General features: G+C 35.8%; 1 protein-coding gene across 1 annotated transcript in view; it reads right to left on the bottom strand.

The window, feature by feature from the left end:
* The window catches only part of LOC138711970 (ATP-binding cassette sub-family F member 2), a 48,772-nt gene that overhangs the window by 9,082 nt on the left and 13,968 nt on the right, over positions 1-25,722 (bottom strand). The window contains exons 4-11 of the mRNA XM_069843287.1: positions 24,306-24,494; positions 22,005-22,145; positions 19,396-19,522; positions 18,147-18,249; positions 16,714-16,809; positions 11,744-11,923; positions 8,817-9,149; positions 2,355-2,558 (exon numbers count right to left, since the gene is read on the bottom strand). Of these exons, the coding sequence (XP_069699388.1) occupies positions 2,355-2,558; positions 8,817-9,149; positions 11,744-11,923; positions 16,714-16,809; positions 18,147-18,249; positions 19,396-19,522; positions 22,005-22,145; positions 24,306-24,494 (1,373 nt within the window). The remainder of the gene's footprint in view (positions 1-2,354; positions 2,559-8,816; positions 9,150-11,743; positions 11,924-16,713; positions 16,810-18,146; positions 18,250-19,395; positions 19,523-22,004; positions 22,146-24,305; positions 24,495-25,722) is intronic.

A 25,722-nucleotide genomic window follows, 5' to 3' on the forward strand; every position in this document is an offset into this window, starting at 1 on the left:
TGAGGTGTTCCGAATCCATTTCTTGGTTTGAGTTGCACAATGGGCAGTTAGGGGACTGATATATTCAAATTCTATGCAGGTGTTTGGCCAAACAATCATGACCTGTTGCCAATCTAAATGCAGCTACAGACGATTTTCGTGGTAAATCGGGAATTAACGTGGATTATGATGCAGAGAGTTCCATGTGTTATTAAATTTTGTTTGTTGAAGTCTACGTATTTACCAGTGAAATATTTAGATGGTGCTTAATGGTAGGTTTTCCTGAGGTACTCCCATTTCCTCTACCAACATTTCACCATTGCTTCATTAATCACCATGATGCAGTGCTATGTAGTTCGCCTCCCATTGTGCAGCAATGTCTATGGTGACAAAAAGAACTACAGCTTCGACATGTCACATACAGATGGGGTGCTTGCGTAAATGATGCAAAATCAAGTACCCACCCACCACGATATATGTATAAACAAAACTGACTACTAGCTGAAACAAAAAAAAAAATGGGAGATGAAGTCAGTATATATATATATAAACAAAACTGACTACTAGCTGAAAAAAAAAAAAAAAAAAATGAAGATGAAGTCAGTATGAAACATGGATTTCCAATGTCAAGTATTTCACAACAAAATCAATGACTCTTCTTGACTGCTCTCAGTTTAATCAAAATCCATTATCATCATGAACAATTCTGGATTAGGCGCACTAAGTCCTGTTCTGCTATTGCTTTTGAAAGTGCTTAACTGACATCTATTTCCAATTTATGCAACTATAATGTATGACAGAAGATTGTGCACCAATGGGATTTTTAGTCAACATATTCACCAATTTTTTTCACAGAGGTCTTCAGGATAGTTATGGTGGTGAATACCTATTGCCAAAAGTTGGACCATAATTGAGGGGCTCACAACAAGAGTGGACCAAGTCCACCAGTGATCAGTTTGTGGATTAATACAATCTCGGATGAAGAAAACTTGGATTTATTCATTGCCATAACAAACGAAGTCCATAACTCATTTGTTACTCCACAGAGGGCAGCATTTCCTATGGAAGGTGAAGGTTGCTAAGCGTGAGCCAGGAACTTTAAGACTCAATATCTCAGGACAACTATTCTAGATGGACTTGGTGTGAACCCCTCAATTAAGAGCTTTGTCTTTATTAATGTTACTATTGAACAAAGGAACCTTTCACATATATTATACTATTTACTACATGGAGCCAACAGATTTACTTGTCATCTCATGGAGACCACACTAATGCTGGACTACAAGAAAATAATAAATAAGTTATTTTATCGTCATGTGACGAATTTTTGAAGTTATTGGATCTCTAAATTATAGAGCATTGCATTGCTTAAGTAACTTGGGCCAGTTGTATAAAAATCTCCTGGTCTGTGGTTGTGCACACTACTCGTGGAATCTGCTTGTTTTCTTTCTGCCAAATGATGCATTGCCACATGACTAACATGTGCAACTTATAAATAAGGAACCCTGTACAAGTATGACGACATAATGTAATTAATTTTAACACATATAATCTAATGTCAATTCGTTTCCTAGCTGACCTTGAAATACAAGGAATCCAAGCTTCACTTATTATTTTGGAAGCTCGCAGCTTAGTCACAGCTTACTAAGAAAGTGTTAACTTAGAGGACCAAAATAAGCTCTAAATTTAGAGAACTGTTTAACAAACAACAATGCTAGTAGTCAATTTAAAAAATTTATATTAATAGTTACAGGACTGTTAAAGATTAAATAACCAATACATACGTTCCTGCAAGCCAGTATGACTCTCCATTCATCATCTCGTGTTAATGTAATCTGATAGCTATGTCTAAAGACTTGTAAAAGTAAAGCTTCATGTAGATATACAGTAAAAATGTCAACTCTGAGAATACATAATTTAGTTTAGAACTGAATAAATTTGAGCAGTTTCTTTAATCCAAGGAAAGCAGAATAATACCAAGATATTTCAATCTTACTGGCCAGACCTATACTCTGTTTTGGTAGTGAAGCTTGAACGATTCGTAATACTGATTCACAAAGATTAATGGCGGCAGACATGAGATATATGCGTTGTACAGTGGGATACATGAGAATGGATCACATTAAAAATTTTGGCATTGTGAAAGAACTGCAGATTGAACAGATTACGGAATACCTACAGAAATACAGACAAAACTGGAGATCACATGTCATTAGAATGCAATGCCTCGTTCTAGAATTCCACGCCAAATTTTAAATTACCATCCTGTGGGCTAGAGATCCTTGGGCAGTCCGTTCAAGCGTCGGCAAGAGACCATAACGGGCCACTAGGCCCAATACTGCAAGGATGATGATGATGATTTCAATCTTACAAACCTGACTAATGAGCCTGAAGTCGTGGCTAACTAATACCATGCCTCCTTCAAAATCATTGATTGCATCAGCCAGAGCATCGATAGTTTCCATGTCCAAATGGTTGGTAGGTTCATCCAGAAGTAGCAGGTGAGGAGCCTGCCAGGCCAGGTATGCAAACACAACACGACAACGTTGTCCATCACTCAATTGTCGAATTGGACACACCTAATGCAAAGAACTGGGTGTAATATACATAACTGACCACAAAAAAAAAAAAAATTATAAACTAATGAACAAAATTGCACACATCAAAATTGTTGTATTTTATGATAAATACATAAAAATTACAAAGAGACATCACATGTGTGTGTCTTTATTCACCCCAACTCTATGAGCAGACTCACAGAGAGGGCAAGTCTTTTTGGTGACTATTTCGTTTATATGACATCATTCCATTTTCGACCAATGAAGTGTATTGTCATTTTTAATTCCAAGGGTCATTCCATGAAAATGCGACATTTTCACGAAAAATAAAAATCTCACGAATCTCTGTTTGTCATATGTAATTTTTTTTCGTTATGATTCGAATTTTTTTAACGTCACAATATTGATTGTGTAACAACATGTATGTGGGAGAAAAAGCACAAAGAAGTCTGTGGTTTAAGAGCGAGGAAAAATCCATTAAAAATCACATATTTGAATGCACATTTAAGGCAAATAAATCATTGCTTCTGTATATTAAATTCAATTAATAATGAAGTGCTGACCTTTGTTAATAATGATAACTCATAGAAACTATAATACAATGATTATTCCGTGCTTGATTACAATTATTACAAAGAAAGGTTGAGAGTTCGTGTGTCATGCTCAAATAGACATTTGTTTATATTTCTTCAAAACCATTTCATTTTTTAATCATAAATGTAAAAATGAGACACATCACATAACAATCAACTTCTTATATAGACAACATTTTGGTTATGTACAATTCTACAAGAAAAACACGTGACACACGTAACACAATGACTGTGACACACGAACAAAAATGTTATGTTCGTGTTTCACTAAAGTTTATCCTCAAATCCAGTTACAATTTTTGTTGTTATTGGAAGTCTTTACGCCTAAACATAATTAGTAGTGGAATTTCAAATATTTATTGTTGATTTAGATAACTGTGTGTGTGTGTGCATGTGTGTGTGTGTGTGCACACGCACCTGTTGTTTTTTTTTTCAATGTACAGTTACCCTGAAAAAGAATGAGACGATTCTTGGTCGTCGGAAGTTAAAGTTCTACAGCGCGGTTCACTCGATATCGACGTCACGATATATAACATGACAAATAGTACAAGAATTGTTACAAGGACAAGGACCAGAATAAGGATCACGAATAGACAGCCATTTAAGGCCAGGATTTTACAACATAGCTCGAGTCACAAAATATCATTGCTTCACTGTACCGAACGGCAAATGCCTGCTAAGGGATCTACATTCTGGACTGCTGCTGTCACTGTCTTGTCTCGTTAGCTCATATAGTAGCGTGTCGGTTCCACTGTATGACCGAAACATCTCGTGTTCGATCCCGGGTAAAACTTTTTTTTTTATTGAGGTGTAATTAATTTGTTCAGAGTTCCTCGACTGTCTATTTTGTCGAAAAATATGGAATAATTTATGCCCAATTTCTGGGTCTTACAAGTGGGCTGAACCTCGTCAAAAAATAAATAAATCTTACTTGGAAGTTAAAAGTATTCTTCCTCAAACAAAAATCATAAGAAACAAAAAGAGACATGTTAACTTAAAATCTTGTCCACATGCCATCAGCTTCTATTACAGCTCTAAGTCGATCCGGCATGGATGTCACGAGATTGTGGAATAAGTTCTGATCCCCGGCGAGATCTTCCCAGGTGTCAACAACTTGATCCCACAATTCGTCTCGATTTCAAGGGCGTCGGTGGGCATAGGTGGCTATCCTTCTCTTTTTCAATTCCGCCCATAAATTTTCGATGACATTCAAATCGGGTGACTTCGGAGGCCAATTAATGATTTCGATCTCGGGTCTCCTTTGAAACCATCTTTGAATGCTTGCAGCATAGTGCACGGGATGGTTATCTTGCTGGAACAGCAATGTTCCTTCGGGAAAACGTTCTCGAGCGGAGGGAAGGAATATATTTTCCAGAATGTGCTCGTAAGTTCCCACATTAAACCGGCCATCGATGCGTTCTATAACGCCAGGTCCATCGTAAGACATCCACCCCTAACACGATATGCTAAAGCGCCCCGATCTTTCACGTCGGTGCACATAGCACTGATCATGTCGAAGACCATCCTCACGATAGACACGGACAGGACCTTCGTAATCACTCGAGATGGTTGTTTCGTCGGAGAAAATTACATTTCTCCAATCGAAATCCACTCGATTGGTAGCGAAGGCAAGATGGTCGACAGCTTGTGCTTCCCCCAATATTTCCATTTGCGCAGCCCTCCGGCTCCTAATACCGCGGTTCCTCAACCTGCTGATCACAGTCTGTGAAGAGCCGGGAAAGTTAGATGCTGCTCTTATTTCCTTAGCAGTCAGAAAGGGGTCCTGTCGAACTGTCTCGAATAAAAGAGCATCCTCTTCCAATGAAGAAATCCGCGAACGCCCAGGAATAGGGCGATTTTCGACCTCCTCTAAATTTTGGTAACGATGAACCCACCTCGCGGCTGTACTTCCAGGAACACCGACCAAACGGCCAGCATATCTAGCCCCATATCCAGCCTCAACTAGAGCTATAACTCGCTGTCTCATGTCACGTCGGTTCGCCATTACGATGAGAAATGAGGGATGACGATAATACTTTAGTGTAGACAATGACTATTTAACGTGATATAGAATTATTGAAATAACAGGCATCTTGCATAGTAACAGTTAATAAATCAACCCTAAATTAAATATCTAAATAACAGGATATAACAGGAAGTCCAATTGTTGCGAAACTAATCAAATTAAATCTAATTACATTAAGTAAACAAACCCCAAGTTATGACACCACATTGCTACAGCTGTTAATAAAATATTGTAATAATTACTTAACAAATGACTTAACCTAAGGACTCTAAACCTTTGTAAAAGTTTGTCCATTATTACATATATTTTTTAATTTCATTTTAATTGTTAGTTTTTAATATATATGCATTTACATTGTGTATGTGTGTATAAATGCATTCATTAGATTAATGTTTATAATATTATAACTTGTAATTTTGTATTGTTTGCGATCATTAACACTTAATCTCAGGACTTTGTAAAACTCTATTTCAACGTTACTTAGCTATATCAACGTTATTTAGACCAAAAAAAATCGTTGTGTAGACTAAGGATCGAACTCGCACTCTTCTACACAACACGCAGAAGTCTTACCGTCTGAGCTATTGAAACGACATGAAAGCATTCCTTTCTGTGCGGAGTGTCGATCTAGTCATGAAGGTCCATTGTCGATTTAACTACACGATTTATGTATATATTTATCTTTTATTTACGTAATATTATAATATTTTTTGCAGTTTTTGAAGTGAATTTCGGAACGATGCTAGTAACAAACCAAATAGCCTGAATTTAAGTAACTCAATATTCGTTATCTTGTGTATCAGTGCTCTGGTCTCCGATCATGCGCAGTGTCTTACATCTGAGACTTAGGAATATTCAATCGTCTCATCCTTTTCCAGGGAAACTGTACATATACTGTAGGTTAAACACTCTTGAAAATATGTGTTCAATAACTGTTGTAAGGAGGAAAGGAACTGGCCACGCTAGCCCATTATCTCCTGGCCTAGTTGCCTCATAAGTGATAAATATGTGGGCTAGAATATCTGTTTTTGCTTCTATTCCCTTCAAAAGAAACAATTTCATCTCCTTTGATACTATTTAAATAATTCCGCAGTGTTTCCAATTTCGTAATAATTAAGTATGGCGGGGTAAGATCATTATTACCAAAATTTATTGGTTAATATGGGAAACTATCACGGAGCATTATGTAGGGATCACAAAAGAACATCATGATAATAATAAGGAAATAAGTTTTTCATTATCAAAGAAGTAAACTAAAATAAATAACACTGCAGTTTACAGAATTTATAGAAATATTGCAGTACTATGAATCTCTGCTATATGTTACCTTAAAATATGACATTATGATTAAGGAGACAAACATAACCTAATTCGATGAATGAAATACGAAGATAAACAACTGTTTCATGTTATGACTAGTATATTTATTGATATGATGTGACTTATATCAATTCATTGGTAAGGTACAAGACACTTTAATTCTTTTGTGGAACAGAACGATAAAACTCCATACTTTAAAACATCTTTCATAAGTAATTTGTAATATACATGGGTTGGATAAAAAGTAATGGCAACAGTTCGATATTTCTGACATGGCTTTATTCACAAGGGTACAACATTTACATATCTTAAATATAGTCGCCTCCCTTATTTATCACCTTTTTCCAAATATTTGGAAGGCGTCGTACACCATCAGCGCATCCATCTTTGTTGATGTTCCGTATTGACCGCCCTATAGCACGGATAAGTTCATTTCTGGTATTGTACCGGGTCCCTCGCAGTGGTTCTTTCACTTTGGCGAAGAGATCGTAATCGCATGGACTCATATCGGGTGAGTACGGAGGATGTTCCAGAATCTCCCATTGCCAGCGATGCAAGAGGTCCTTGACAGCAGCAGCAGTATGACTCTTTGCATTATCATGAAGAATGATGGGGTTCTGTACCCCCAAGTGTCGTCGTTTTCTCCTGAGGGCTGGACGAAGGTGGTGCTGCAGGAACCTGCAGTAGTAGTCCGCGTTTACCGTCTGCCTTGGAGGTAGAGCGTAGTGCAGTATTACCCCATCAATGTCATATGCCACAATGAACATCACCTTCACAGCACTTCCAACAAGGCCTTCCCGAAACGCTTTAACCCATCGTGCCACTGTGTGATATGGCAACGCTGCATCGCCACATGTTTCATGCAGTCCCTGAAAACATTCTTGTGCACTACAACCTCGTGCCACTTCAATTTTGATCCAGGAACGTTGCTCTAGTTTTCTAAACATGATCTTAGGGCGCTTGCACTATCCCTATCAAAGTCAACATTCTACACACTGCAGTAGATTGACAGAGTACTGTCGCCGCTGGCTGCACTAACTCATCTAACAGTCCTTGTTCATGTCCACACAGCTTGCAGCTCTTGAACGCACCATCGTCACGTGACTGCAGTATTGCCATTACTTTTTATCCAACCTCTGTACAAATCCATGCCATTGCTTAATAGGTCCCAGGTAACTTGTTCCAACTAAGATATGAACCCAGACCCACTTGTTTCACGGTCACACATGCTGTTACTCCACAATGGTGGGATATTGATGTTAATTCATTACACAAAACTGCCCCCAACTAATGCCACCAGGTTGTCCATCACACAAAACTGATGTATATCGAAACTATTATAATAATGAATCATACATATCAGTTAGCAATGCAATTCATTCTAAAAATAAAACCTAGGCGCATATAAACATTTTTACTTTATATGAATTTCCAGACTTCCACAGTGACTATGATCTGAATTAGGCTTTGGGATATTCTATGTTCTGGAACTTGACAGATTTTTACTTTAGGTTATAACTTTGAACAAAATTATGTTACAGTATAAGAATATTGTTCCTTAGCAATATCACATAATTTCGTTTAATAAGAGCTAGTAAACCCATTACATAATTTACACAAATTTAACAGAAAAGCTTAATATAAACATGTAAAACTAGATAATAAAACCTAATTCTGTGTTTTGGTAGGACATTATTTACCAACTTTGAAAGTAACAGATGACCTGCTTTTAGATACCTACGCCACAAGAACACTGTGCCTATAAAATGCTATTATTACATATAGAAATCATGATTGAAAACTGTCACTCATTTCAATAGATGTAAGAATTCTGTTTAAAATAATTCAGAAGACAGAAAGACAAATGCATGTGTTGAAATATTACATATGCATACGAAATGCAAAAATTAAACAAAAGATAAAGAGTTTCTTGTGGTTTCGAGAAATCGAAGTCCATGATCAAACTGATATCCATGTTTTTGAAGTGAACGAGTTTTGAAGTGGCTAGATCACACTGCTTACTGTAAACTAACAACACTTGTTTCATAACATTCCTTTTTTGATTGAAAGAGTGGCTGGATGCTTGAGATTGTCCACATGTTGCCGTCATTCATGAGAAATGTACTGATAACTGATATGGCAGAAATGACGATTAGTAGAATTTTGATGATAAATTTTAATTGTATTAAATACCAAATGACAGTAGAGACAACAAGAGTCGAAAATGGTAATCCAAATTCCACTGTACATACAATATATGATAAATTACTTTAAATAAATTGTAACTCTTCTCAATTCAATATTAGAATTTGTTCCCAAGAAAATGTAAATGTATTGTACCTGTTGTCGGCCAGTGAGTCCATAACGACCAATTATCTTTCTCATTTCCTCTTTTTCTTTCACTTCAGGGAAGGACTGCATCATGTACTCTAGGGGCGACTGATCCAGGTCCAATAGTTCATGCAAATGCTGGTGGTAACGAGCAAACCGAAGATGCGAGTTTTTGCGAATCATTCCCTCTGTGGGAATTAATTCTCCACACAGCAATTTCAACAGTGTACTCTTGCCAGCCCCATTGGGACCCACCAAGGCCAACCTGGTGTCCAGGTCAATTCCAAACTCAAGATTCTTGTAGATCCAAGGAGTTGACTCCGAATACCGAAAACTCACGTTCTGCCAACACAACAGAAAAATATTTAAACCTTCCATGAAGAATCCTGAATTGCATAATGGAAAAAAAAAACAGTGAAATATGAGGCATAAGTCTCATCACCTGTGAATAGTAATATAATTTTAAATATCTATGTAAATAAGCCCATGATATGTACAACAACAACAACAATAATAATAATAATAATAATAATAATAATAATAATATTACAGTAGAATCCCTCTTATCTGGCACCAAAGTGACCAGGCTAGTTCGGATACGAGATTTTGCCAGATAATTGAATATATATATTCAATTATCTGGCAAATATATATATAAATACAGTAAAACCCCGATAAGACGCTGTTCAAGGGACCGGGTGTGAACCACGTATTAACCGGGACTGTGTATTAGGCGGGTATACTAATTTTGACTTATATACAGTATCTATTTGCATTTTTCTTTATTGAAATACATGATCCATGAAAAGTAATATAGTATTACTCCATTATGTAATTACTGTACTGTACGTCAAAGACATTTACAATATGTACTGTACTTAATTCTTTCGGAAAAAAAAAAAGTCATTTATAGTTGTTTGCCATGTGCGTGTTCTCCAAGTCCTCATGTTTACCACACTTCAGTTTCCTGTGATTATATCCTCCCGACGACGTCACAACTGTAATGATTGAGTCGCGATTTTTTATCATTCTTAATATTGATGATGGGATTCCTAATGAATCAGAGAGTTGTTTCTGAGTAACAGTACTGTTCTCATCGTACTTTCGTAAGATTTCCAATTTTTCCGACACAGAAAGCGCTTTTCGTTTAACACTCATTGTAATGACATTCACAGACACTTCAATACACTAAAGGACAACAAACTGCCCAGCAAAAATTTCCATAATTCTATTACGGCCGAGTGAGGAATGCTGAGAGGGTTAGCAAGAAGGTGAGGTATTGTAGGCTTTAAGCATGTAGGTAAAGAGTCGAATAAGAGAGTGTAACAACAGGGTGGAGTATACTAAGGTATGAAGTATGAAGGTTTAAATGTGCGGGTAAAGGGTCGAATACCAATACTTTTCAGGTTAATGGCACCTGTGAGTTCAGTGACCAAGATTTTCATTGCTGTTACAGTACATTGCCGAAAATTACATCGAAAATATTCCACAAAAACAGTGCATTGTGCGAGACTTGAGCGCAACAAACGGGGTATTTTATTAAGGGGTTATATATGAAATGTGCAGGGACTGGACAAAAAAACGTATTACATGGGATAGCATAATAAGCGAGCGCATCTTATCGAGGTTTTACTGTACATCACACAACACAAATAATGCACTAATTTTAGGTTCGAATATTCATTGAAAACGAAAGTTCGTGTGAACTTCCTAATGTGGCAGCACTGACAGCCCGACCATAATTAAATAAACATAAAAGCTGTGTGGATTTTCTTTATTAAAACCCATCACACAACACAAATAAGACACTAATTTTAGGTTCGAATATTCACTGAAAATGAAAATTCGTACGAACTTCCTAATGTTGCAAAACTGCTGTGGCAAGGTGGCAGATTTAATTGATTCAGCCAAAAGTACCATTGTTTTGGTATTGCCGGTTATTTAGGTGCTGGTTACAAGGGATTTTACTACAGTGCGTTCGTAGCTCGGCCGGACCGTTCTGCCAAAGGCCTTGGAAATTATAACACGAAATTATGAGCTACAGTTGGGTAATTCCACGTGATCAGAAGTCAATTATTGTACTCATCTACTCACCTCTTTAAAATAAACACTCATTTTTATTTTATTCTTCACCCAGTCCAAGGCCGCTGCAGAACGGTCTGGCCGAGCTACGAACGCACTGTATTATAATAATAATAATAATAATAATAATAATAATAATATTGTTAAAGTGATAGAAAAAAATGCAGCTAAGATGGTATGTGCTGTTATAAGAAGAGAAAATAGATTAAATAGAGAAGTCCTAATTTGGAAACCAGAAGGAAGTAGGAAAAGGTAGACCACAACCCACATGGGCAAAGGAAATGAAGATTATGCAGATGAAGATTGGCTAGAAAGAGAGAACTGGAGAAAGAAGATATCTTTTGGTTGAGAAAACCTGTGTTACCACAGAAAATTCCTTTATAAATAATAATAATAATAATAATAATAATAATAATAATAATAATAATAATAATAATAATAACAACAACAACAACAACAAACAATGTACATGCTAATAAAATAGCATCTATACTCCCATGGTGGTTGTGACTTTCTTGCTGCCCAAAACAACACAAGCTATTTGTGATTAAGCAATATTGCCTACATGTATTGTTAAGACTCTGTCACTGTTAGTTACAGCAAGTTAAATATTACATGCACACAGACAAAATGTTGTAGCCATAAATAAAGACAAGACATATGAACTAAGTCACGTGAAAAGCATTAGAAAAAATCTCAAAATTATTCTTAAAAAATTGGATACATATCTTTTCTTTACAAATACAATATTCTGTACAAGGAAAAGCCTGTGTAACATTACTGTCATGATTAAATGTGAGTCAACCACAGAGAAAGTTAACAACATCAATGTTATAATATTATTAGACTCATACCTGCACCATAATAACTGGAGGAGGGATGGAGCCACAAGATGGGAAGTAGAAATGCACTGTCTTATCACTCGTCACTTTCTCAGTCAGACCTTGTGCCACCATCTTGGCTAGAGTTTTTTCCTTACTTTGAGCTTGTCGAGCAAGCTTAGCTGAACCATGACCAAATCGCGCAATGTAGTTCTGAAATCAAAGTCGAACATTAGAAATTTAATGTTAAAATTATTTAATGTACCGAAGTACATATGATATTTCCATGCAGATATTCTGCGTCATCATACGATGAAAGAGTAATGGAACGGAGAAAAATTCTCTCCGGTGCCGGGATTTGAACCCGGGTTTTCAGCTCTACGTGCTGATGCTTTATCCACTAAGCCACACCGGATACAACCCCGGCGTCGGACAGAATCGTCTCAGTTTTAAGTTCCAACTCTTGGGTTCCCTCTAGTGGCCACCCTCTGCACTACGTCATAGATGTCTATGAACGAAGGACTGAAGTCCATACATGTGCTGAGGTGCACTCGTTATGAGTGACTAGGTGGCCGGGATCCGACGGAATAATCACAAGTGATTACGCATATCTATTATTTAATGTACCGAAGTACAGATGATATTTCCATGCAGATATTCTGCGTCATCATACGATGAAAGAGTAATGCAACGGAGAAAAATTCTCTCCAGCGCCGGTGTGGCTTAGTGGATAAAGCATCAGCACATAGAGCTCAAAACCCGGGTTCAAATCCCGGCGCCGGAGAGAATTTTTCTCCGTTCCATTACTCTTTCATCGTATGATGATGCAGAATATCTGCATGGAAATATCATATGTACTTCGGTACATTAAATAATAGATATGCGTAAATCACTTGTGATTTAAGACGGCGCTTATTCCGTCGGATCCCGGCCAACTAGTCACTCATAATGAGTGCACCTCAGCACATATGTGGACTTCAGTCCTTCGTTCATAGACATCTATGACGTAGTGCAGAGGGCGGCCACTAGAGGGAACCCAAGAGTTTCCGATGCCGGGGTGGTATCCAGTGCGGCTTAGTGGATAAAGCATCAGCATGTAGAGCTGAAAACCCGGGTTCAAATCCCGGCGCCGGAGAAAATTTTTCTCCGTTCCATTACTCTTTCATCGTATAATGTTAAAATGATAACTGATAAGAGTATACAAGTGGAAGCACAAAAATATACACTGATATTGTTAAGTCATTTTCATTGGGTAAGGAATTACCCATGCTTGCTATTAGATCAGAGATTCACTGGTTAAAACCTACCCGATGGTACAAACTTTTTCAGTTCATTGATTACTGTCTTTGACATTAGATCCGAGATTCATAGGTTCGAACCTGTCCAAGAGTACAGTCATTCTCAGTTAATTGATTACCATGCTTGCCATCAGATCCGAGATTGATAGGTTCGAACCTGTCCAAGAGTATACTCATTCTCAGTTAACTGATTACTGTGCTTGACATTATATCCCAGATTCATAGGTTCAAACCTATCCAAGAGTATAGTCATAGATATACAAAGACCAAAACAACCAAGAACTACACAACAAAGCCAAGGACACAAAAAGTGGAATATCATTATTACTAAACTAGAAATCATCTCTTAAGCACTTAGCAAAAATAATGATCATCATCGTCATCATCATCATCATCATCATTGTGTCCTTCATGTATTAGACCCCAGTGGATCTCTTACAGTCTCATGTCAGCATTTTCGTGGTCTTCCCAAATTTCTTCTTCCTCTTGGTACATAGGCAAGGATTTGTGTAGGCCATCTAGTACAACCCATCCTTTCAATATGTTTCTTACACTGAAGTCTATATTGTTGAACAAAATGAATTATAGGGATCTATTTTTAGTTCTTTTAGTATATCTTCATTCTTATGGTGTTTGAGCAATGAGCATCCCGCTGTTCATCTCATAAACCTCATTTCAGCTGCTGTGAGCCTTTTCTCATCAGCTTTTCAATTGTCCATGCCTTACTGCCATTAAGTCAGAACTTCTGGAGCTAGTGTTTTATAGATTTTTAGCCTCGTATAGTAATATAAGATAAATTATATCCTAATTAGTTAAATGAATTGACAATTTCAATTAGTTTATTATTTACCATGATTTTACTTGAAATTGGACCTTGCCCTAAAATTGCCATGATTTTTATTTTCTCTGCTGAGAATGAAATCTGAAGCGATTATTTGTAGATTATGAATGGCTTATTGTACATCATCATCTATTTTAGTGATAAGAACCTGATTGTCGGCAAACAGTAGGCCTAATGTATTGAGAAACGTGTTTCGATTAATTTGAATTCCAGCATGATAACTTTGCTTCCAAAAGTACAAAATATGGTTCGTATATATGATAAATAGAAGAGGAGAAGAATGTACCCTTGTCTAACACCTTGTTTTATTGAAGTCCTGCTAGTCCTCGCAAAATTCAGACTGATCACAGAACACAATTCAGACTTATCACAGAACACAACTATTTAGCGAAGCACTTAAACAAAATAGGAATTTACAATAACCCAAACTGCCCTCTATGTCATCAGGAAAAAGGAATGACTTAAGATCATCTTCAAACCTGTAATGCTCTACCTGCTGGATCCATAACAGAAAAATATTGGACAGCAAGAGCGCTTCACTGCCAAGGGCCAACCATTAGATAACAACATACCATATTTACCCGCGAAATTGACGCACTCCAATTTTTCACGCAAAAAAAAAAAAAATATATATATCCGCGCGTAATAGACACATAGAGGAATGTGAATCTGTGACAATTGATAGCAGTTAATAATAACAATAAAGTGTCTCGTCTTATTGTCATTGTATTTATTATTACAAGTTATCATCTGCTTATATAACTGCTGCTAACTATCAATCATCTTAAGTGTGATGCATTCAAAATATAAATTAATCACAGCCCATATATCATTACATATTCTATCGATTATTTCAGCATTTGAGCTGGCGCACTTTTAATGTGTTTTTTTTTTTTTTTTTGTTTTTTTTTTTCACTAAAATTTTTTCCTTGCACAAAGGATGCACTCTAGTTTTTTGTTATAAGAGTCGAAAAAAAAAGTGCGTCTATTACGCGGGTAAATACGGTATTCTTCGAAAATATAAAAGATGATGAAACAATAATTCCAGAGCTTGACAATACAGAAATGATAAAGTACATAGTGATGCAAATGTCAGTATTAGTGTAAATTTAATGTGCTTTCATTCTATGGTACATAACACTTCCTTATCATTTTCCAACAGCAGATATTTCATTTTTGTTTGTCAGGGTCAAATTCTCATGCAGATCTGGCAAGATCAGAGGCATAAAACTTATATCTACTCTCAACACTGCAAAAATTGTAGAATGTGACAAAAGACACAATGAGGGCGAAAAAGTGAAATAATTGGTGACTATAATACAGTCATGAAAGTGTTAACAAAGCAGTTCAAATGCTAGCACTGGGTTTCCCCCCGCCGTCGTCGTCGTCGTCGTTGTAGTCGTCGTCGTCGTCATCGTCATCATCGTCATCATCGTCATCACTCATTCCAGACACTACACTTAGACGAACACTTACACATACACTCACCCTAGTACACGATATAACTCTCCACAGGTTCACATTGTGTATAGTGTGGCCCACCAAAGTGGTGTACAACCAGAAAATGGGTCACAATCCTGCCATCTATCCACAATATGTGGAACCCAAATCACGTAAAGTGAAGTGGGCAGGCATTGGATACATACATACATATTATTGCCCCTCTATAGTTCGAAAACTATAAAATGGACAAAAAAAAAAAGGGGTTAAATTTCCTTCTTGATATAGATGGCTGCTCTGACCAGTTTCATTCTTTCGAAAAAACGAACAAAGAGGAACTAATATGAGTATTGTTTAAAAGATTTTCTGTTGGTTTGTTGCAAGCAAAGACAGCCTACATGCAACACACAGCTGAAATAGAAGATCATAGTGGTAAGGAATGTATCACATCTACATCCATAGCAGTGACATCGCCATCACAATGAAAAAGACCACCTGTACAGGATCTCAATAACTGGCTACAGGATGGTCTTCATGTTTTTCTTTTTTTAATCCAATGACGGATATTTGACTCACCCAAGCATACCTATCTATGAACAAAGTTTCGAAGCTATAGCTATTTTTGTCACTGCATGTGTTGCACTCAATGCTCCATGGAAGACAAACTACACAGTACTACATGATTATGATTAATGGAGTAATGGGGAATGTCGGTAGGGGAAATAGGAGTACCCCACGAAAACCAATCACTAAGCACAGTCTTCGTCCACCACAATTTCCACTTGGATCCATTGAAATCTGAATCCAGGTTACAAGCAAGGAAAGCAAATGTTCTAGTTGTTTGACTAATGATGCACCAGGATAGTTTTAATGTTCATAAACTTAGACATGTGCTTCTCCCCCATGGGCTAGGAAGGAGTAACAATGAAAATGTGTAGTTTGTTCATTCCAAGGACTTGAAAATGAGACCAATGTTATGCATGCAAGTTGTGGCGTGGTATTGTGTAAAACTCCCATGTTTCGGTACATGTTACACAAAGAAAAACTACTGAATAGATATGACAGGACAGCATATTTAATGTATACTCAGTTCATATTCAAATATATTTACATAATTTGAGCTAACAATAGTATTCCTTCGTGGGAGAAAAAACTGAATGCACTTCAGCTGCCAGGGAAAGGGAGGAAGGCTTACCATTCACTTATAAATGTATACGAAACAAATTAAAATTTTGAAGCCACCACGGTGGTCTAATCCATCATCAGTTCATCTCATTGTGGATGTAGCATATACCAGCCTGATATGGCACACTTTGGACAACGACTCAGTTGGCAAATTGGTCTCCACAATGGTTCTTATGGGTGAATGAAGAACAGTAAAGTACCCAGCATTAGTAAAGAAAAATCAAGTGAATTGAACTTACCTTCATATGTGAGATCTGATCCTGCTCCCAATTATATTGCTTCATCTGGTTTTCAAGTAGTTCCAATCGTGTCCGAACAAAGGCATCATAGTTTCCCTAAAAATATTTTTTTAAATAAGGAAATGCACTAAAAATATTTTAAAAGAATTCTGCAAAAATGTATACGAATTTGTAGAATTGTCAAACTTTAATGAAACTTGTAAACAGAAGAGGAAGAAAGATGTGCGAATTAAAAAAAAAATTCATTAATTAAGCAAATACTTTAGTGGACCCCATGCACAGAGAACTTTGAGGAAAAGTACACATCAATTGTAGAGGTAAAAAGAAAAATAAGAAAAAAAAAAAAAAAACAATATCTACCAAACATAATATAAGAATAAAACAACAAATCTCAAGGGCAAGGAGGGATTGATCCACAGCATTGTGCACAGATTACAAGTTGAATCATAAAAGGGATGTGTCTTTGCAAGTGAAAGGAAAGAAGTGGTAGCAATGTAGTAGATGGCTATCACTACCTTTGGTGCTGGAATTTAAATCTGTGATACATAGCTGATCATAGATTTTAAATGCCATAATATCCCATTTTAATGCATACTTTAGTCTACTAAAGTCGACTTTCGGTTTTTTCAATGTCAACTAAAGCTGACGCTATGAGTAAAAAAAATAAATAAATTTCAAGGGCAAGAAAGGAATGGTCCACAGCAATGTGCACAGATCACAAATTGAACCACAGAAAAACATGTCTTTACAAGCGAAAGAGAAGAAATGGCACATGATTACCGTTGGTACCACCATACTTGATAATATTCAATCCCCAAATAATTAACAAGATGAAGTTACAAATTATCAAACTGACTGATTTTTTTTAGTCAGAATGATGGACTATCATTGCTGGTCTATGGCCAATGTATTTCCTTTCAAAGAGCTCGCTCCAAGTCCCAATACAAATTCGTTTTCTCTACCTGTTATTCACTACCCACTGCAAGTATCATCTTGTGATGTGTACTGTAAAAAAAATTATGGAAGATAAACTATACAAGCTAAGAACACAACACGGCTCTCTTGCCTAATATTTATACAAAATAGGGAATTTTGGATTCAGCCACATTCACCCTCTATGAGAGACAAGACTACCGCTCAACATACGAAAATTTAAACAAGAATGGAAAAGACAGCCTTATACTGTGTTGCCACAAGACAAATAGATTAAAACATGTTCCATGTCATTACAGAACAATAGCAATATAATTTAAGAGGAAACTCAATGCTCTTATGGTCAAATATTATTATTCATACTCTAGCATTACATTTCAAGACTTACTTCACTACGAATCTAGTATTAACAGCAGTTATGAAAACTTTCTAGATGCTAGGCTAGAAATATATATAATATTGTGAATAAATAAATACTAAATATAATATTGTGATCTTACAGTGTAGTACTTGAGCCGCTTCTTGTCTAGGTGGATGATATTGGTACAGACGCCATTAAGAAAGTCTTGTGAGTGTGAGATGATTACCAGAATTCTCTTGTATCTGCAAGAAATTGCATATTCGTTGAAGATGAATAAAGAAACAACTGGTTACAAGCTGAACTACAATTTCTCGTTTGGTCATGCATGCATACACACAAACTGCATTTTACTGAATGCTGATATGTAGCTGTGTACTTGCTGTTTGGTTTTTGCATTAGATCAAAACTTGAACCAACGCTTATATTTTTTGAGGCCATTTGTTTGCAAAGTCCCTTAACAACTAATCACCTAGTCCATGATTCATATGTTATTGTATATGTATACACCATGTCTAGTGAATACACACGTACATGAATGCATTGAATTTTATTGCATGCCCACATATAGAGTATTGCACCAGGTTAAGTTGGAGCTTCGATTCCTTATCATTACAGCACTAATCAGTGTCAAACACTCCATACATTTTGTCATGTATTATAAAATCGATGGTTTTTGAGTAAAGGGAGATAAGTCAAGAAATGAGTTTTGAGTTCAATAAAAATTAAATATAGGAGCCTTATTGCAAAAAATTTTCTACACATAAAACAGATCAAATGCTAGTACAGTGGATTCTGCATAATAGGTGCTGTGGTTAGTAGGACCAGCTGCATGTTAGGACTAAGCTTAGAGGGACTTATACAGTACACGTCAATATATGCATCTAATTCCAGTTAAGAGGACCTGCTATTTATTGGACCAAAGTGCATGGTCCTATTAAGCAGAATCCACTGTATTCTTCTGTTTTTTGCACATTTACTCGTAGAATTTTACTACTGTATTCCCTTGGGGAACAAAACTCCACATGCACAAAATAAATGACTTAACCCCCTTTATTCGAACACCATTGAAATGCAGTCATGCATGTGCAATATGAGTGTGGATGTGGTCAGGTAATGGTCCAGCTTGTTAACGAATACCTAAAAGACAGTACACAGAACTGTTCAGAACTACATCTTTTATTTGAATATTTTTTTAAAATTTATAACAGGAGTTAACAATCACATTAGTCTTTCCATAGCTTTCCAGTTTAGCCTGATGAGGTCTTTAATCTAAGGAACTCCACTGCTTTATACTGGGTAATGTAAATAACGTTTATTAATTATTTTAGCAGGATACGGACTCTTGAACTTACAATAATATAGTCTGTTTTTGTAATAAACATACTTACGTTTTTAATTCTTCTTCCAACCATACACATGCATCTAAATCCAGGTGGTTTGTGGGTTCATCTAACAGCAGAAGATGAGGTGTTACATACAGTGCTCGTGCCAGTGCAATACGCATCCGCCAACCACCTAAATAAATATAAATGTTAATAATTAGGGTAAGCAGTAATATTTAAATTATATTTTTTATGTGTCTGATACAGAATACACAATATGCAATGGCCCATTTCACAGACTTAATACTGTTAGCTTTAACTCGGCATAAGAAGACATAAGACCTATTTTTTACAATGACTTAAGGTGACACACTTCTAATATCGTGTATGTATGTATATATGTATATATACATACACATACATACAGTAAAACCCCGATAAGACGCTGTTCAAGGGACCGCGTGTAAACTGTGTATTAACCGGTACATCATATTAGATGGGTATACTAATTGAAGAGTCCACTGTAAGAATGATGGATGTCATTTTCTTGTCGAAAATGAACCAAAACTGTCAATGCATAGCTTAAGACATAAAGACTGTACATAGAGAGTTATATGGCATTAACACTGACAGTCATTGTCCAGTAATGATTGGAAAATCACAGTTAAGCTTTGAGTGCTAAGCATTTCAAACTTTCAATTGCTTCTCCTGAAAAATATATTCCAAATGACATCCATCATTCTTGCAGTGGACTCTTCAATTTTGACTTATTTACAGTATCTATTAGCATTTTTCTTTATTGAAATACATGATTCATGAAAGGTAAATACAGTATTACTCCATTATGTAATTATTGTACTGTATGTGAAAGACATTTAGAATATGTACTGTATCTACTTAAGTCTTTCGAAAAAAGTCATTTATAGTTGTTTGCCATGTGCGTGTTCTCCAAGTCCTCATGTTTACCACACTTCACTTTCCTGTGCTTTCATCCTCCCGATATTGCAGCTGCAGTGATTGAGTCGTGATTTTTTATTATCGTTCTTAATGTCGATGATGGGATTCCTAATGAATCAGAGAGTTGTTTCTGATTAAGAGTACTGTTTTCAACATAGGCCTTCTTTCGTAAGATTTCCAATTTTTCCGACACAGAAAGCGCTTTTCTTTTAACACTCGTAATCACACTCACAGACACTTCAATACACTAAAGAACAACAAACTGACCAGCAAAAATTTCCAGAATTTTATTATGGCCGAGTGAGGAATGTTGTTTGATGTTAACAATAGGGTGGGATATTGTAACTGTATGTAGGCTTTAAGCGCACAGGTAAAGAGTCGAATAAGAGAGTATACAAGAGGGTAGGGTCTTCATATTGTACAGTATGAAGGTTTAAATGTGCAGGAAGGGTCGAATACCAGTACTTTTCAGGTTATGGCACCAGTGAGTTCAATGGTCAAAATGTTTCATTGCTGAAAATTACATCGAAAATATTCCACAAAAATAGCATGTTATGTGGGACTAGAGTGCAACAAACAGGGTATTTTATAAAGGTATTATATATGAAATGTGCAGGGACAAGGCAAAAAAAAGCATATTGCATGGGACAGCATAATAAGCAGATGCATCTTATCGAGGTTTTACTATATATATGATTTTCCTTTATTATTTTTATGAAGCTCAGGTACCAAATTACTTTCTTTTGCTTAATGTGCTCTCATATTAAGCATTTAAAGCAAAAATTGGACAGTGATATTTTTAACTCCATATCATGTACAGCCTTTGACACAAAATATGACTGATCTCCTATGGTGTGTATTTGTGAAAGTTCATTTCAGGCAGTGCCTAGTTCACACAACTAAGGAAATAATATTTATTTTGCACCTAATTTACCCTTTGAATATATCTTTGTTACAGACCAGTTATAACTTGATCTACAAACAAGAATAAAAAGAAACAAACAAAACAAAAGAAAAATAGAGTGGAGTTATTCAAAAAGAAATTCCTTTATGTGTAAATGTAAACTCTCACAGAATCAATCAAAGTCTTTCGAAGTCAGCTGGTATTTTTGGAGGGGAAGGGATCTAAAATGGTAATCAAATTTATATAAACAACTTTCACTCAAGTTCATTATTACATGAAGTCTGAGTATGCAGAACATATTTTATGTTGAATCAACAAATATGTCTCTTCTTTCTATTAATATGCATAAAATAGAACAAGATTTTAATTTTTTAACACTGAATTTTTTAATTATTTTCAGCTTATGTGCAATGAAGACAGCTTCAATAATTTTATATTTATTTTCATGTACCAGATTTACATATGACTCAACTATAAGGCTCAATATTTTGAGAATGGAGACTGAAATCTTCTTCTGAATTAAAACAGGACTATATCACTAATGTGTTCTCATATTAACAATGAATGAATACAAGTTCAATACATTACTAAAGAATATATCATGCCCATAAAGAATTATGGATTGTAGCTATATTTAAGAAGTTTATGTCTAGCCACTTATTTCAACAAGGTTGAAAATTCTGTAATACTACTAAACTAAGATAAAGATAATACTATGTACTCTGTTCCCACTGACCTGCAACGTCTTATCATTACTTATCTAAGGCTTTAAGTATTAGAATTTTGCTTTAAATACACAATCTTTCATAATCACCTGAAAAGTCCTTGGTTTTTTTAGCTTGCATTTCTTTCGTAAAACCTAAACCATGAAGAATCCAGGCTGCTCGTGCTTCTGCTGTGTCAGCACTGATGTCATCCAAACGCTCATATACGTCCATTAGTTGCTCCTGCGATTCTGTGATATAAGACAGAACAATTTAATGGACTATAAAATAAATTATTCAATGATGAATGAAATAGGAATGAAGTGAATCAATATAGCATCAATATTTATAACTGTATAATATATACAGTGAAGAATTTTCTGTACTTTATCAATAAAGTAACAAGCTGATACAAAGATATATTTTTTTCTCACTTAATTCCAATTCACAAGTCACACTTCCTTCGCAAAGGTTGCTTACATGAGTTACCACGCATTTCAAACTTATTTGTTCAGCTCCTTTTCCTGCTACTCATATGCTAACAGTAAAAATACAGGTGCAAGAAATTATACTACCATATGCAAATTAATTTATGAAACAATCTCTTTTTAAATTTTTCATATGGCAAGTGCATATTCCTCAGTGGTCTTATAGTTTATGTGCTTTTTTCTGAATAAAAAAAATCAAAGATTCAAACCCAGTTGACAGCAACACATTTTTGCAATGAAAGAATGCTAAAGAAGACTTTCTCTGGAAAGCAGTAAAATATATAAACCCTTTATAACACTAATGGCCACATGCATCATCAATTAGTATAACCACCATTTAAAAATTCCAATTAATCCATAATTAAGCATTTTTATGGTGCATATGGTGAATCAATTGTTGGTTAGGATCTGAACAGGAGGATAACCACGGTAATCTGTAACTAGTCAAATTCCAACTGTTAAAGGAGATACCCATAGATAACAGTACTTAATAATAAAGTCAAAGAGCAGCCAGGGTTTGCAGCTGACGATTTTTAAGATAAATTATTGTATTTGAATTGTTTGGATCAGGATGATAATGAGTGTGAAGTTGTTGGTGAAGAGAGGGAATCCCTTTCGAGGAATTAACTGACAAAAGACTTCAGATGAGATTTCATTTACCGAAACTTGCCAGTCATTTCAGCTGCAATAGATGAGGAATCACTCTGAATAGCCCACGAACATAAATAAACCTGTTTCTCTTATTAACCAGCTGCTTACATTACAATTCCACGTATCTGACGTTTTCTATATTTTAATAGGGGACACTGCATAGATGCACAGGACAACACTGCTGTATGAATCATTTCCGATGTGAGCAATGTAATAACATTATTTGCCCAAGCTGTACCTCTTTTCCTATGTTGCAGGCTGAATGAAAGAGGTAATGAATGGATTCTACAATATTACACAGTTTCTTTGTGTAATTGGGACCCATGATTGTAAACATTTGCATTATCTTCTGGTGATTCATGTTTCATCCTTTTCCTTATAGCCATTCCTTCCTTTTTTTAATTATATGCTTATATCTATGTAAATCAATTAATATGTCACACTCGAACTGGGGGAAGATGTTTTATGCCTTTTATTTTTCCATTTTGTAACATTTTAACCTAACAAAAATGAAAGATAAACATTTTTAGATTTTGACTATCATTTTTGCAGCAATGTGGATGCTTTTCTTGTAACACTTTGTACAAGATGTTACCCTGCTTACATAAGGTGTCAGCTGTGTGTAACTGATTATAAATGGTTCACCAGAATTACATTTTAACTATGATTAATTTTACTATGCTTTTAACTGAGGTTGCTTCACTTCGACATAAGTTTGTGAAATGAGGATCTTATGACAATGGATTGATTAATGTTGTACACAAAATTCTGAAAATCACAAAGTACAAAGCCTACAATTCTCATTTTCAACTTCAGACGGCATTGCCAATTCACTTCCAACAGTGTCTCTGGTACCTAATGTATAAATTATATGAAACTTTCAGAAGATACCTATTAGCAAAATATGCTGTGAGCTCTACAGTCCTACAACTCTCTTTGCAAAACTCTCTTTACCTGGTTGGCAACAGGATACATAAAGAGGATATGAAAAGAGAGGGTTATGTACATAACCATTGCTTCAATCTTTCAAACACATTAAGCTGAATGATATATCAGAAACCATAGAACACAACACTTGACAATACTTATTTAAAACTGTACACATGATCACATTCTGCAAAAGCTAAATCCCAGTAGGTAGCCTAAGAATCTCAATTACCTGAAATTCTGGCTATTAGTGTTTAATTGTCGATGTTTTGTTTCTACATTATGGACAAAATATTTTAGTGGCAGAGAAAATGTGTTCCCATTCAGTGACACTGGAGACATTACCATCATCCTCACAGGCCACAAGTTCTTCAGCAAGCTTCTCTAGTCGAACCCTCTCCTCATCTACCTCCATCACACACTGCAGTGCTGTCTTATCAGATGCAGGCATCTCTCGTGTAAGGTGGAAGATATCAATGTGCTCTGGAATAGGCACCTCTCTGTTACCCAGCACAGACAGCAGGGTCGATTTACCTGCAAGATTTCAGACACATTTATTCTTCAATTCTGAATCTTAACTACAACAGTCAAACAATGAATGTACTATAGCAGACATGGACACAATTTTCTATTACGTGAGGCACTCATTGTTTATTAGGAGAGGAGACTGCAGAGTAGAATGGGAAATATAAATTGCTGTGACCTACGTCACCTTATCGTAATCGCTAAGATGGTCAGTGGCGAATTATTAGGAAAGCGCCTGATTAACATAAGACTCTCGAAAACTTTTAATTTGGGAAACTTAATTCGGCAGCTTTAATCATAAACCTCTTTACTGTTTCTCTGTTTAAATAACAGGAGAGTTCCCAAGAAATTACGTAACTAGCCAATAATATTTCATCACATTGCCTACATTTATTTTCTTGAATATTTTGGCGTTTCTCAAGATTACTTAATAAATTTGCACGTTCTCGACCTAAAAATAATTTCAGAAAATCTTATTTCGTTTTCTACGCACATTTGATATTTATAAATTTTCTTGGAAAATAGTATGTATAAACAACATTAATAATTTCTCGTACCATTTAATCCAGCGTGTTTAAGAAGTAATGGCACATAACATTTATTAGACAGACATGGGAAGTTGCATGTAAAATTAATTTGTACATGATGCATAAAATACGCAATTTGCTATAGATGTAAAAAGAAAACAAAATGTAATAAAATCACAACTTCCTCTAACAAACTGAATAAGCAAAGTATTAAATAATTAACTCGAGTTCCTAGGCTATCAACATGCATTACTTGCGGTAATTCATACGTGTTCTTCATAATTTTTTTTACTTGGTTATTTAACGATGCTGTATCAACTACGAGGTTATTTAGCGTCTTGAGATTGATGATAGTGAGATGATATTTGGAGAGGCTGAGGATTCGCCATAGATTATCTGACATTTGCCATACAGTTGAAGAAAACCTCGGAAAAAATCCAATCAGGTGATCAGCCCAAGAGGGAATCGAACTTGTGCCCGCGCCAACTCCAGATCGGTAGGCAAGCGCCTTAGCCGACTGAGCTACGCCAGTGGCCTTCTTATCAAGTGTTATAATATCTACTATCATTTGAAACGATTTGCTGACATCACACAGTGTTTCCATGTGTTGCTTAGCTAATCGCCACGCTGATACATATACCAGAGTTTACTTGCATTAGTCATCAAAGCTGTCGACGATTTTTTAATTATTTTACGACGCTTTTTCAACT

This window comes from Periplaneta americana, chromosome 13, assembly GCF_040183065.1.
Source record: "Periplaneta americana isolate PAMFEO1 chromosome 13, P.americana_PAMFEO1_priV1, whole genome shotgun sequence".
NCBI lineage: Eukaryota > Metazoa > Arthropoda > Insecta > Blattodea > Blattidae > Periplaneta > Periplaneta americana.